This window comes from Strix uralensis, chromosome 3, assembly GCF_047716275.1.
Source record: "Strix uralensis isolate ZFMK-TIS-50842 chromosome 3, bStrUra1, whole genome shotgun sequence".
Lineage (NCBI taxonomy): Eukaryota > Metazoa > Chordata > Aves > Strigiformes > Strigidae > Strix > Strix uralensis.
Genome location: NC_133974.1, coordinates 24,779,145 through 24,792,966, shown reverse-complemented (window position 1 = coordinate 24,792,966; position 13,822 = coordinate 24,779,145). Strand labels below are relative to the sequence as shown.

Below are 13,822 nucleotides of genomic sequence, written 5' to 3'. Positions count from 1 at the left end.
ACCCAGATAAAAACTGGATGTAAAACCTTTTTATTACTTGCAGGAAAATCTGCTGTCTGATATAACAGCAAATTAAATATCAGTAAGCAAAGTCACTATCAAATAAAAAAGATCAATTAATTGATTTTGTCAATTAATTGACAAGTACAATATCTTGTCAAGTATTTTGTCTAGTTTGGGAAAAACAGAACCTTTTATACTTCGCTGTTTGACTTGTCATCACAGATACAGCTGCCAGAATAAAACTGCATGAATGTGATATTCATAATGTAAATTATCTCACTCTTGAGCTAATGAAGCTTTAATGTTGCTAGACAAATGTGCCTTACCAGAGTACTTAGAAACTTTCCAGAAATAGCAGCAAATGACTGAGGAACCCTATGAACATTTTACGTTGAAACATTTTGCATTTCAGATCATGACTAGTGCCTGGAAGGGTATCAAAAAAGTAAAATCTAATTGATTTGAGCTGTAAAGAAAGGGGCTAGAAGGATAACTCTGACTAGAAAATTTTTGGTACTTTAAATATTGATGAAAATTCATTAGATAGAGTATAAAACAAACCTCCTTATTCTAAACCTACCTATTTGTGATGAATACTATAACATAGCATTACTGAAGTCTTTTTAAAGTTCTCTGAGAGAGAGAATGTCCTACCTTTTACTAGCATAAGTATGGTAATAAACATTAAAATAAAATAAAAAAAAATTACTCTTAATTAAGTACTTTCAGTAAGGATGCAGAACTTCCAATAATTAGCTTGATTTATCATTTCAGTGACAGTGCAAAGATTGCAAAAAAACCCCAACACCCAACCCAAAAAACACCTCCCCCTCCCCAAACCTCAAAACCAGACAAGTGAACTAGAAATAAATTTCTAAGTTTGAGATGAGCAAGAACCTACTGGGAATAAAGATCATTGCAATGGGTAGCAATTCCTCTAAGAGTTATTTAAAGTTTTCTGTCTCCAGCAAGGGTTTGCAACCCACTGTTTTCATACTGCCCTCCTAAGAAAACTGCAATTGCTGGCTGAGAGCACTTTCTTCCTAATTAGTTTTCCTCACAAACATAACTGTCAAAATAATTGAACTATTGAATTATTGAACTTGAGTCCATTCATTATGAGTACAAATAAAGTATTTAAATCAGCCTAGCAGTATCTGTCTTGTTTCCTCATTCTGCTGCAGGGCAAATCAATGTATAATCTCTGAAATTATGGAAAGGTACTGAAAAACTGTCAAGTGCTTTAGTGATGCCCTGTGTGACTGTCTATTTTAGTAAATTAAACAGAACCAGAGAACCTTCCCAGACACAAGAACTTGTGTGTTTGTGCAGTTAAATTGTTGAAAAAGTCTCTAACATACTTCTTGAGCTTGTCAACTAGCACTGTCCCAAATAGTTATCAAGCATGGCCAGGAGTTACTGTGGGCAAGCAACCATTCATAATAGGAAATTTGAATAATATCTCCCTGTTTGGGAGGATAATATATGTATTTAATAGTATGGATATAGGCCATTCCATGCTAGCTGGCTGCTTCACTGGCAGAAACTCGTCCCGAAAATGCTAAATGTATTAGCAAGCCTGCAAGCCCTGTATTCCAATGTCAGAGTGGATAGATAGCAGTGAAAGCAATCATCTGGATTTTAGCCAACATATCCAAATAGAGTAGGTAGCTTGGTTGAAGGCACCATAAATCTAGAAAATTTTCTGTGTGAAGAGGAAGGAACAATATGAAGAGCTTCGGTCAGTTTCCAAGCAGTCATTAGCTCTGATAGTTAAGCAAACAAATACTTTCTGATTTCTTTCTAATGTGCTTTTGTTTTCAGGCAATCATGAGAGAAAACTATATAGAGACTACTAAATACTTGCTAAATCAAAACGTGCTGTTACTGATACTGATGTGTCTGTGAAGATGATTTTACATGACCAATGCAAATTGGTCTGTAAAACAGAATGACCTGGCTGGGGAACCCGTTCATTCTATCATCGTTACCTAAGAAAGTATAAAGTTTATTTACACTTTGAAGGAACGTTCCATATATTTCCCCTTTTCCAAATGTTTAATAATTTGAAGTTTTCTTTAATTACAAGAACTGAGTTTCTTATCTCCAGAACCGCTAAACGTGTCCCATATTGACAAGACAGCTTAAGGGCATTCACTTTGAGAAAAGTATTGTATTGCTTAGGGACATAGTTTGTTGCTCTCAGAAGCTGAGCTAATAAGCTCTATGGGAAAAGAAGAGAAAATCTAAGAACATACGCATTTCTGAAAGATTAACATCTTATGAAAATAAGAAGATTGGGTTTGCAGGCAAATGTATTTAGACCGTTATAGATATCTGTGTAACAGCACAAACTTTGTTGACTGGAAAATTGATGATGCATGGTTTAGATGCTGCAGTTTGCAACAGTATCTGATATAACCACAAACTGTCTTGAAAAGCATCTGATGTGAAAAATGCCAGACAGAGTTTCATCTACAGAAAAAGCAGATTTGAGCTGTTTGATTTAAGAACAACTTGTAGTGGATGACTGCACACATAGACATCTTTTATGAACTGGAGAAATGTGATGTTTAGTGATTGACACAGACATTGACTCCGCTGTTGATTTTAACGTTATTTGTTCTTGTAAATCAACTATCTCGTTAGTTTCCTTCTTTTTCCATTCTTGTCTATATTATCTGTTTTTTTGACACATTGAGATAAAGAATTCTGCTTATTATAGCTGTAACAAATTTCAAAATGAGGACTTAAGTTTAGTTTTTTTGTACATTTATTACTTCATAGGACAAAAATAATTATTTAAAAGTAAAGTAGTAGACTATGTTAGAAAAAATGCTTGGGTCAAAAACCAGTTGAATATGTAAAACAACTTCTGTCAAACAGCAAATATCAAATAATGAAATTATTGAGATGGAATGTTATTGAAGATGTTCTTATGATGTCCAATTACTATTTAGCCCGAGGGCAAGAAATTTCTTGGATCTTCATAATGCAGTTTTCTTTGAGACAATTTGTGGTTTTGTACCCAGATTCCCCATGAAATGTCTTTCTGAAGCCTGGTCATATGGTTGATCTAAAGTATATTACATCCCTTACAAATTTTATATGATACCAGACACAACAAAGCCAGGAAAAATATGTGCAAAACCTTCCTTAGTTGTTATCTTCAGTAATACACCGATGGATCCATATATATGCAAATTTTTATATGTATAATATTCTTGATGAATTACACATGGGTTGCATTTCTAACAGTTAAAGAAAATAACATCATTCCTCTACCTACCAGCTGACTCGCATATTCTTTCTCAGATTTCAGACTGAAGTTAATTATGATACTTTGGAAGTTAGAGATGGGCCAGCTAACTCTTCGCCATTAATTGGAGAATATCATGGAACACAAGCACCCCAGTTCCTTATCAGTACTGGAAATTATATGTACCTGCTGTTCACTACAGACAACAGTCGTTCCAGTGTTGGTTTCCTAATTCACTATGAGAGTAAGTCTGATATTTCTCTGGTAGACTTTTATTTAATTTCAAAAATAACAATTTGAAAATGAACAAATAAATGTGAATAAATAAACTTCAGTAATTATATTTGTATAAGAACAAATTGTTTACTCTATGCTGTATTGACAGATAATTCTGAAACCATTAATTAATTTTGGAAATTTTTTTCTTCATGAGTTCTTGTATGTTATTCAGAATACTGCATGAGTTACTTGCAGATGCTGATTTTCCCTGATTGTATTGGATCTAAATGTTGCTGTCATGTTTGGTAAGACAGTCTTTATTTATAATTTTGTGTTTCATTTTAAGTCCCCTGTCAGGTAAATGTCTTTTTTTCTGTTAAAAATTAAAACAGTAATAAAATATCTGCCCTACACATTCTTAAAGAGGAAGGTCTAATTATGAAATTATTTAGAACAATATTTGTATATTAGCTTCTTAACTGTTGAAAAATGTAATATGTCACACACATGGCACTAGTTTTTCACTGCTATTTCTGTAGGTAGCCTGATAAAATGTCAGAATTAGATTTGATTAGTGCACTTTAAACCTTGAAATTGGGTTAGCTCTAAGATGACAGAAGACTACTAAATTATCTTCATTTTCTTTTACATATATTTCCCATGCATAGAATATTAAAAAAACAAAAGCGCCTTTTATAGGAAAGGCTGATATATTTCCATTTTTTAAAGTCATAACAAAAGCTAAACATTTTGTCTCACAGGTTCTTTCTGAGCAGATTGAGTCCCTTGAATAAGGCATCTTTCTCTTTCAGTAGAATAACATTTAAATGGGGGGCTGATATTTTTTATCTAGAAATAAGTAAGAAGATGAAATGGAATTTTTAGAAAAAGTAAATAATTTTAAGTTCTCACTTTAAGGAGTGAGACTATTTTTTTGTGAATTATATTTTCCATTAAATAGTTATCTGACAATTGAAATTCAGTAGGTATTAACAAAAAGCTTAACATCCTTTCTTAGTTACAGACAGTGACTGCTGTTTCTCTTACGCTTTTATGTAATTGTGAATGACATTCAGCTGGCAGATTAAACTTTTAAATTTAAGCATCAACATAGAAGTGTCTAGAGACTGAAGCTTACATTTTGATCAATGGAGATCTGGTCAGTGCAATCAATAGAGTCCAGGGAGCAATTCAGTAAACTCTGAAGTAAAATCGAGCTGTATTCTATTGCCTAAGCACGGAGAGAGTTATTTTAGGTACCATGCCACCTAGTTTCCAAGTACTGCACTAGAGATTTGAATGTTTCACAAGTACTTTGCAATGTCTTCCAGTTCTATAGAGACATCCTGGTTATGATAGGATGGCACTAGAAAAATATATTGATACAACAACATTTCTCTCCTTGTCACTTTGCTGAATAAGTTGTTCCCTAGTTTGCCCTGGCTGGGTTGATCAGATCTCTTCTGACTATGACAGGAGCTTAAAGACCAAACAAGCCTATAGACACATCTGTGGAAGCACCTTAAACTGAAATTGAATCTTGTCCTGAATGTCCACACTGTAGAAAGAAAAAAAAAAAAAAAAAAAAGCAATATAAATGGAGACGTTTTACCTGTCACCAACTGGAATGGGTACATCCATATTCACAGCATAAGTTGTACAGAGAGAGCTTGCTAAACACTTTATACCTGTGTCAGTGCATTCGCTCCACAAGGCTCCTGAAGTCAGTTACAGCCTCACTCTTTGTATTGGTTTCTTCTCACACTAGGTTTCTTACAGAACAAAAGTTGTCTCCATGTTGCATTGTGTTGTACATGTTCATGTAACGCAACTGGAATTTGTTGCAGTCTCTCTTCTCCTGCTAGTCAGCACAAGGAGTTCCTGAAGCATTTCTGTAGTGGGTATCATACATAAGTTCTTCCTTAATCCTTACCTCTGTATTGACAAATGTGCGCATGCCAGAGGGAAGATAGGTACAATAACCACTAACATGGAAGTACTAAGCAGAGGAAGTCAGTGTTTTCAAAGAACAAAACCAGATGGAAAGACCCAGTGGAGGTGCTGAGTAGTATGCCAGGAACAGGGGAGACCAAAATTATTTTGATTGCCCTTGAAGGCTTAACAATAGAAGTTGCTAGTGTTAAAGATATCACAACAGAACTTCTATTTGTTTCACATTTCTTACACTTGTAGAAGAAAAGGCAGTCAATAGTAAGTTTTAAGAACAGTTTCTGAATATTTTCTTTGGATATTCAAATAACTGTCTTATTTAGAAGTGTCCTAAAAATCTTCCAGTTACAACTATAACTTTGATGATAAATTAAATCACTGAACTGTGAAGCAGAAGGGTCTTATTTTTGCTTAAAATGAAAGCTCAGAATAAGCTATAGCAAGTTGCTACTGAGATGGCAGTAATATTCTATTAGGCTAAAATTCGCCTGTAATACAGCTTTAATAAAAATGTGAACCCTCAAAGGTGCTTCAGATGTGAAGGTAATTTGTTAATTACTTGCCTTAAATGTCTGTAATTCAACTTTTTGATGACACTTTTAACATAGTTAATGCAAGACAGTGTAGGTTAACTCTAATGCATCTAAGCAAAAAAAAAAAAACCAAACCACAAGTGCTTATAATGTTCTTTAAGTAAAGCTACTGATAAAATATTCAATTTTATCAAGAATAATTCATCTATATCCTTTTCACCACCATGCCTTATACCTCACTTACATCTCCCTGATCTCTCAAGTTTCTTATTTATGTTTTTGGTGTTTTTCTGCACCTCCTTATTCTGTGAAGTAAATTGTGCAATCTTAGTCTATTTCTTAAACAAAACCAGATAGAAATATTTTATCCACAGATTTCGTTAGTGTAAAGCCACCTTTTATTAAGGTATTTTTGAAATTTATCTGTCCTTAAACAAGAAAACATTATTATTTTCAAAGAAAATTAAGCAATTCTTAAATCCAGATACTTTATTTAAAAGTCTGTGTTTATTTATGGATTTACATTCCCTTCTATACTAAAATTTATCTGAAAAATGGAACTGAGATCATATTTTAATTATGCATTGAGACACTAATCATCCCATATTACAACGTACATCAGTATATATTTAATAAATATTACAATTCTCTTACATAGTCAGGGAAAATTGTTTAAAGTCAAGGATAACCCATCTTTGTAAAAACTTTCCTTTTAGGTCATAGAAAATATCTAGCAAAATTAGTGTTGTGATTTTCCTTTAATGAAATGTTATCAGTAGTAAAAAAGATGAAGGTAATCCTTTATTCAGTGTATAAAATCAGGTATTTGTTTAGATTTGGTTTTGCAAAAGAACTTTTTTAGGCCCACAAATATGCAGTCTTCATGGACTTGACAAAGTGTTGAGATCATTCAGACAGCCCACTATCAGTTTTAGCAATGATAACATAGAAACAAAATACTTCCTTGCACTTTTTCATTTGAAGAAAAAATAATCCTTGTGTATAGTCTGGATATGAAGAAAAGATTCATAAAATTTTCGTGGCAGGACACAGTCAATGGAAAAAGTTTTTGGAATATTGAGGAAGAACTTTTTGTTTCAACAGTCGATTTTACTCTGACTAATAAGAACCAATAGCAAAGGCAGTTTTTATGAAAGTGCCCATGAAATAGTAGAGTTTATGATTCTTAAGAATTGAAACAATGAAGCAAGAATTTAAAGAATGAAGCAACACAATTGTGATAAAGTCAGTGGTTTTCAGATATCTAAACTACACCAAACTTGAGAAATTGGTAGGTGAATGTCCTTAGAAGTGAATTCTGAAAGGCATTTATAAAATAGATTATATCAAAGCTCAGTGGAAAACTGTATTTTTTTCTTAGAGAAAGAAAAAATACTATCGATTTCTGTAGGTATTTAAAAATCCCTTTTAATGATGTGTAACCCAAAAGTTAACCATGTAAATATTGGTTATATTCAAACATTGCTATAGATGGCCATCAAAGCATAACAGATCTCTTAGGATAAAATCAGAAAATCTAAAGTATGTATTTAGTTACAGGAACAAGAGACGGAAAGATAGGAACAAAAAAATCTATAAATATTTTCAAAATAAGAGAAAAAATAAAAATCATTACTTAATAAGAATTAGAGCAAACATCAACTGTCACAAGGAAGACTAAATGTTCTATTCCTGTTTTGTAACATTTGCAGAAAAGCTTAATTTTGACCATATATACTTAACACAATTAAGTGAACATTTACAAGGTAAGAATACAGCATATGGAAGGTGAGCACTGCACAATATTGAGATAAATACATTTTATTCATCAGGGCCTGTTGAAATCCCTGTGCTGTACTTAAAGGCAAAGCAGAAGCAGTCTCCACTCCAGCAGTCTCCACTCCACTGACAATTATGTCTGAAAATTCAAAACTGTAGGGAAATTTCAAACAATTTCAGAAGGGCACACACCTTTCAAAGAAAGAAGGGAGGGGGATCAAGACATTAGTTTTATCTTCACTCTTTAAAGGTACTGGTTTCAAGATGATAAACAAGATGATAAGGAACAAATGATTTGTGTTTGATAAGAACAGATTATGTCAAACCAACCTAATTTCTCTCCTGACAGGTTAACTGGTTTTATAGATATGAGAATAGAAAGGGGAGGAAACAGTTCTGTGTTGACATTATAAGGCTTTTAGAAGTCTTCCTGAGAAAGTAATGAAGTTTGGTCTAGATGAAATTGTTACAGGTGCAACAAGCACTTCAGTGAGCACTGGAAAAGGTCTCCATCTAGGGGATACCAAAAATGCATCCAGACATAAATGCACCTGTGCAACCATCTCTAAGTGACCCTGTCACCTAGATTCTGTGATGTTAACAACTTTGAAAACTTTTACACAAAGAGCAGTCAGAAATTAGTCCATTAAGTCAAATTTGTAGGGTTCCTACTGTGATCTGGCCTAGATTGAAATCTATCTGATATTTTTATTAACAATTTTGATGACGATATAAGAACACTCAAAAGTTTTGGGGATGATTCCAACCTACAATTATAGCAAGCACTATGGTGGAGAGGGTGGTCTATTTCTTTTAAAAAATTACTCAATTTTCAAAGCAAAGATAATTTACACTATTCTCCCTTAACTGTTAGAATAAGTCTACCTATATGATCAACTCTTTTATTAGGTAATTTTCTTTTCTTACGGTACAAAAAATTGCTTTTGTCATCTGCCTGATTGATGTTCCGGATGATTCTATACTGATGGCAAAGAATAGTACTCTAGCTTCAAGCTGAAACACTTCCATTGATCAAAACATTTTTGAGACTCATTGAATAATACATCAACTGCTCCAGAGCTAGCATGAATGAGTAACATAGTGGTTATGGCACACAGATGGATTTTGCTTTCTCTTTTCCTTACCGGACTTATTTTCTTCATCTGTTTTGTGCAATGAGCATTCTTTAGAAAACCTCTTAACAATCTTATGCTTTAATATTCCATTTTTCTAATGATTTTAACTATTTGATCTGTGAAAGGAAAAGGAGAGGTGTGAAATATATATGAGTATGTAGTATATAAAACTGTATAGCTGTTGTATGCTTCATGCATCACAGCAACAAATTAATTTCTTTAGATATCTAATGGGATCTAATTATTAAATCAATTTCTAAAAATCACTTCTAAGCATTTGCAAAATATGCTTTTTAATAATCAATGAAGCATCTAATATAGCTAACGACAACAGGTTGATAAATGTTTGCTGAGATGTTTATATTCACAGAGTGAAGTTTTTGAGGATGACTCCATATTTTTCAATTATTCAGTGATATACAAAACCTTTTGTTTCTATGTTTGCTGTTTACTTTGTATTGTGCGTTATGTTCCTTTGAAAAGAGAATGAATAAATTGTAGGATAGAGTTATCTGCTTATCTAATTCCTGCTGCTACATGGAGTGAAGTGGAGGAACCATTTTTTGAGAGAGCTACTGGGCACACTCTTCTTGAGAAATATTACATTACATAGGGTGGGAGAGAAAAGACATGGCTTTCACATGTCTTTCACTGTAATATCGTATTTACTGAGCCAATTGTTATGAATAGTATTAGATCAACTCTTTCCAACCATGAGCCCAAACTTTATCACTGTAGTGCAGATTTTCTCATATATAGTTTAATATAGTCTTTTTTGTAGTCAGGACTCTTGGTACTGCCCATTATTAAGCTTGTGTCATGTTATCTCCTATTAAGAAAAAAACCCCAATCTTTCTTCCAAGAAACAAAGAAAAATTATTTATTTTCAGCTATGTTTCTATTGCTAAACCTTACATACTGAATATTTTCCCCTGGGAATGAAGCTCTGTTGCCTGAGCTGACTTTTATTTATACACCACCACTATTTAAGTCAGAAACTTGGAAGTTGATAGTGTTGCTAAAGCTTTTGGTCTCCGTGTAAAAATCTGAAACAACATAGCCAAAGTAATCTAGAGTTATCATTTTAAAAAGAAACTGATGAGTTTACCTAGTATATGTGACTCAGAATCCCAAAGCAGTTGATGTGTTGAGGCAGGGGTGGAAGGGTACCCTAAGAGCGCTACTGTGGACATCCATCTACTCTAACATATCTCAAAACATGAAGTATAATTTGTCTGAAAAAATTTATGTGTATCAAAGGTAAAATTTCATACACAATATTTATTTAGGGAACATACAGTGCAGAATATTATAGTCTTAAAAGGGTTCTTTGAGTCTATATTAAGCAGTTTAAGCCAGGTGAAGGGAATCTAAAAATGAACTCTGTCAGCTAACATGGTACATTTTCATTAAGAACATGCAGTCAAGTCTAGAAGAAACTTACTCATCCAGAATTTAGGTATGACAGGGATATCTCATGAAAACTAGATCACAAGATTTCAAATCTGAATTTTAACTGAGATATAAGAATAGCTGGAGGGTACAGGGAATTTCTCTGTGCAAGCTAGAGTCATTATTTATGATATTTTTGTTTATAGTCCTGCTTCCAACCCTCATATCTATAATTCTAAAACCTTTACTTTATGTCCTGATAAATAATTTTTTCCCTCCTACTTTGTTCTTAAGGTTGTGTGGTAGTCCTGGATAAATAAAACAGGGTAGAAGCAGTAAACTGAGAGTACAACTTCCACAGAAACAGTTATAGGCCTATATACAGTCATACATACATACACGCAACTGAGAGGGCCAGCACCTTCAGAATGTGTTCAGGGGGCTAAGGAGATAGGAAATGCTTAATGCCCTGCTATAGAGAATTTTGTGCTTTCAGCAGTTGGCTCTGAGGAAAGAACTTCTTTGGCAAAAAGTAGATTGGAAAGAGTCATGATAGAAATTCATGTCACGTGGGAGGAAGGACACAAAAATTTTGAAGACCTTAGAAGAATTAATCTTGCTCAAGGCTCTCACAGCATCTATGAGTGATGGCATCACCCATATGAAATCATGCCAACTTACAGTGTTCTTTCTAATCGAGCACCAAAATACTGAAATTAATGTGAAAATACTTAAGTAAATGCAATGGATGCCAGAGCTTTGAGGAAGATATGTCTAGATTTTATCCCAAATCTGCAGGTTTTTGTGTTGCAAAAAAAGCCTGTACAGGCTCCTCTGAGTCTCCCGTTTCTCTGAGGCTTGACTGTTTTACTACCCTCTGTTTTCAGCCAGCTTCTAGTTTTTCAGTTTACTGCAGGATTCATGCTGGCTCTATCCTTCATACTCTTATCTTTTTACCTGGCACAGTCAGTATCTTCAAGATTTTCTTCTGGACAGGCTCAGTTTCTCATAGAAGAAGAAACAATGTCCCATCCCTCCCAAACCTGAAGAGGTTCTACCTCAGTCATTCGTGTTTCCTGGCACATGACACAGTGTATCAGGTTTTGGAGGCAAGATTTTGGTTACAGGGGAGCAGCAGGGGTGGCCTTTGTGAAGAGAGTCAGGGACTGCACCGTGCTGGACACAGCTGGTTCCAGCTGGCTCCAACCAACCCACCGCAGGATCCAGCCCATCAGCCAAGTTGGTGGCACTTCTGTGATAACATATTTAAGGTCAAAATGCTGCATAGGTGCATGAGAATTGAGGAGAAGAAAGTGTGAGAAACAATCTTACAAATGCCAAGATCAGAGAAGAAGGAGGTGCTCCAGGCAGATATTCCCCAGCAGCCAATGGAAAAGATCACAGTGGAGCACACAGCCACACTGCAGCCCATGGTGGGCCCCATGTCAGAGCAGGTGGATATTCCCTGAAGGAAGCATCAGCCTGTACAGGCCCATGCAGGAACAGGTTTATCCTGAAGGACTACAGCCTGTGGGAAGGACCCATATGACAGCAGGGGAAAAGTGTGAGGAGGAAGGAGCAGCAGAGAGAAGCTGCTATGGACTGACCACAATGCCATTGACCATCCCTGCCACACTGCTTGGGGAGGATTGGGGAGGTAGAGAAGTTGTGAATGGAGGAGTGAAGTTGAGCCTGGGAAAAAGGGGGTTGTGGTGGGTTGACCCTGGCTGAACACCAGGTGCTCACCAAACTGCTCTATCACTCCCCCTCATCAGATGGACAGGGGAGAGAAGATATAACAAAAGACTCATGGGTTGAGATAAGGACAGGGAGAGATCACTCACCAATTACCATCAAGGGCAAAACAGACTTTATTTCAGGAAAATTAATTTAATTTATTGACAATTAAAATCAGAGTAGGGTAATGAGAAAATAAAACAAAATCTTAAAACACCTTCCCTCCACCACTCCCTTCTTACCAGGCTCAACACTACTCCCAATTTTTTCTACCTCCTCCCCCTGAGAGACACAGAACAATGGGGAATGAGGGTTGCAGTCAGTTCATCACTCTTGTTTCTTCTGCTCCTTCCTCCTCAGGGGAAGGACTCCTCACACTCTTCCCTTGCTCCAGCATGGGGTCCCTCCCATGGGAGGCAGTCCTGCATGAACTCCTCCAACATCAGTACTTCCCACAAGCTGCAGTTCTTCACAAACTGCTCCAGCATGGGTCATCTCCTCAGGGGGCAGTCCTTCAGGAACAGACTGCCCCAGCATAGGTCCCCCATGGAGCCACAAATCCTGCCAGAAAACCTGCTCCAGTGCGGGCTCCTCTCTCCACAGGGCCACAGGTCCTGCTAGGAGTCTGCTCCAGTGTGGGCTTCCCATGGGGTCACAGCCTCCTTCAGGCATCCACCTGCTCCAGTGTGGGGTCCTCCATGGGCTGCAGGTGGAGATCTGCTCCACCGTTAACCTCCATGTGTTATGTAGGGGGACAGCCTGCCTCACCATAGTCTTCACCATGGGCTGCAGGGGAATCCACTCTGGCATGCCTAGAGCACCTCCTCCCCCTCCTTCTTCACTGACCTTGGTGTCTGCAGAGTTGTTGCTCTCACATATTATCACTCCTCTCTTTGGCTGCAGCTTCCCTTGCACAGTTTTTTTCCTCTTAAATATATTATCACAGAGGTGCTACCACCATCACTGATGGGCTCGGCCTTGGCCAGCAATGGGTCCATCTTGGAGATGACTGACATTGGCTCTATTGGACATGGAGGAAATTTCTAGCAGATTCTTGCAGAAGAAACTGCTGTAGCCCCCCCCCACTACAAAACCTGGCCACACAAACCCAATACAGGGGTTGTGGGGGGAGGTGTTTTAGTTTTTGTCTTTGTTTCTCACTATCCTACTCTATTTTTAGTTGCCAATGAATTTAATTAATTTTCCTCAAATTGAGTCTCTTTTGATTCTGATGGTAAGTGGTAAGTGATCTCCCTGTCTTTATCTCAGCCCATGAGCTTTTTCATCTTATTTTCTGTCTTATTTTCTCCCTCTGTACAGCTGAGGAGGTGATTGAGAGAGCAGCTGGGTAGGTGACTGGCAGCCAGCCAAGGTCAACCCACCACACACAGTAACAGAAAATAAAAGAAATTCTTTTCATTCCAATAGAGAGTCTTTATTTGTTTCCCTTGTGTGTATCCATTATAGTTCATTACATGATTAAATTCCACAATCATTTGCTATCACTATAAGCATAATGGATAAGGCTTGGTTAATGATCCTCCATTTGATAATTTGGAGTTTTTTTCCTTGTTCAGTGTATAGCTCCAGCTTTATTTACCAAACACCATTCAATCTCTGTTATAAGACATAATTACTAAAGGCTTCTTCTGTCAGATAAGAGTTATACAATTGTGTAAACTATGTTCATTGGCTTTCTATTTTTGATGCATAGGATAATATCTGTAGGAATTAACAAGTAGTTTCTGAGTTCATAATTTGCAGGTTTTTGACACTGCTTTTTTGCTAAATCAAATAACCATTACTATGACAGA

General features: G+C 36.1%; 1 protein-coding gene across 1 annotated transcript in view; it reads left to right on the top strand.

Annotated features, from left to right (window-relative positions):
• The window catches only part of CSMD1 (CUB and Sushi multiple domains 1), a 1,283,073-nt gene that overhangs the window by 952,912 nt on the left and 316,339 nt on the right, over positions 1-13,822 (top strand). The window contains exon 17 of the mRNA XM_074861694.1: positions 3,319-3,506. Coding sequence (XP_074717795.1) covers positions 3,319-3,506 — 188 coding nt within the window. The remainder of the gene's footprint in view (positions 1-3,318; positions 3,507-13,822) is intronic.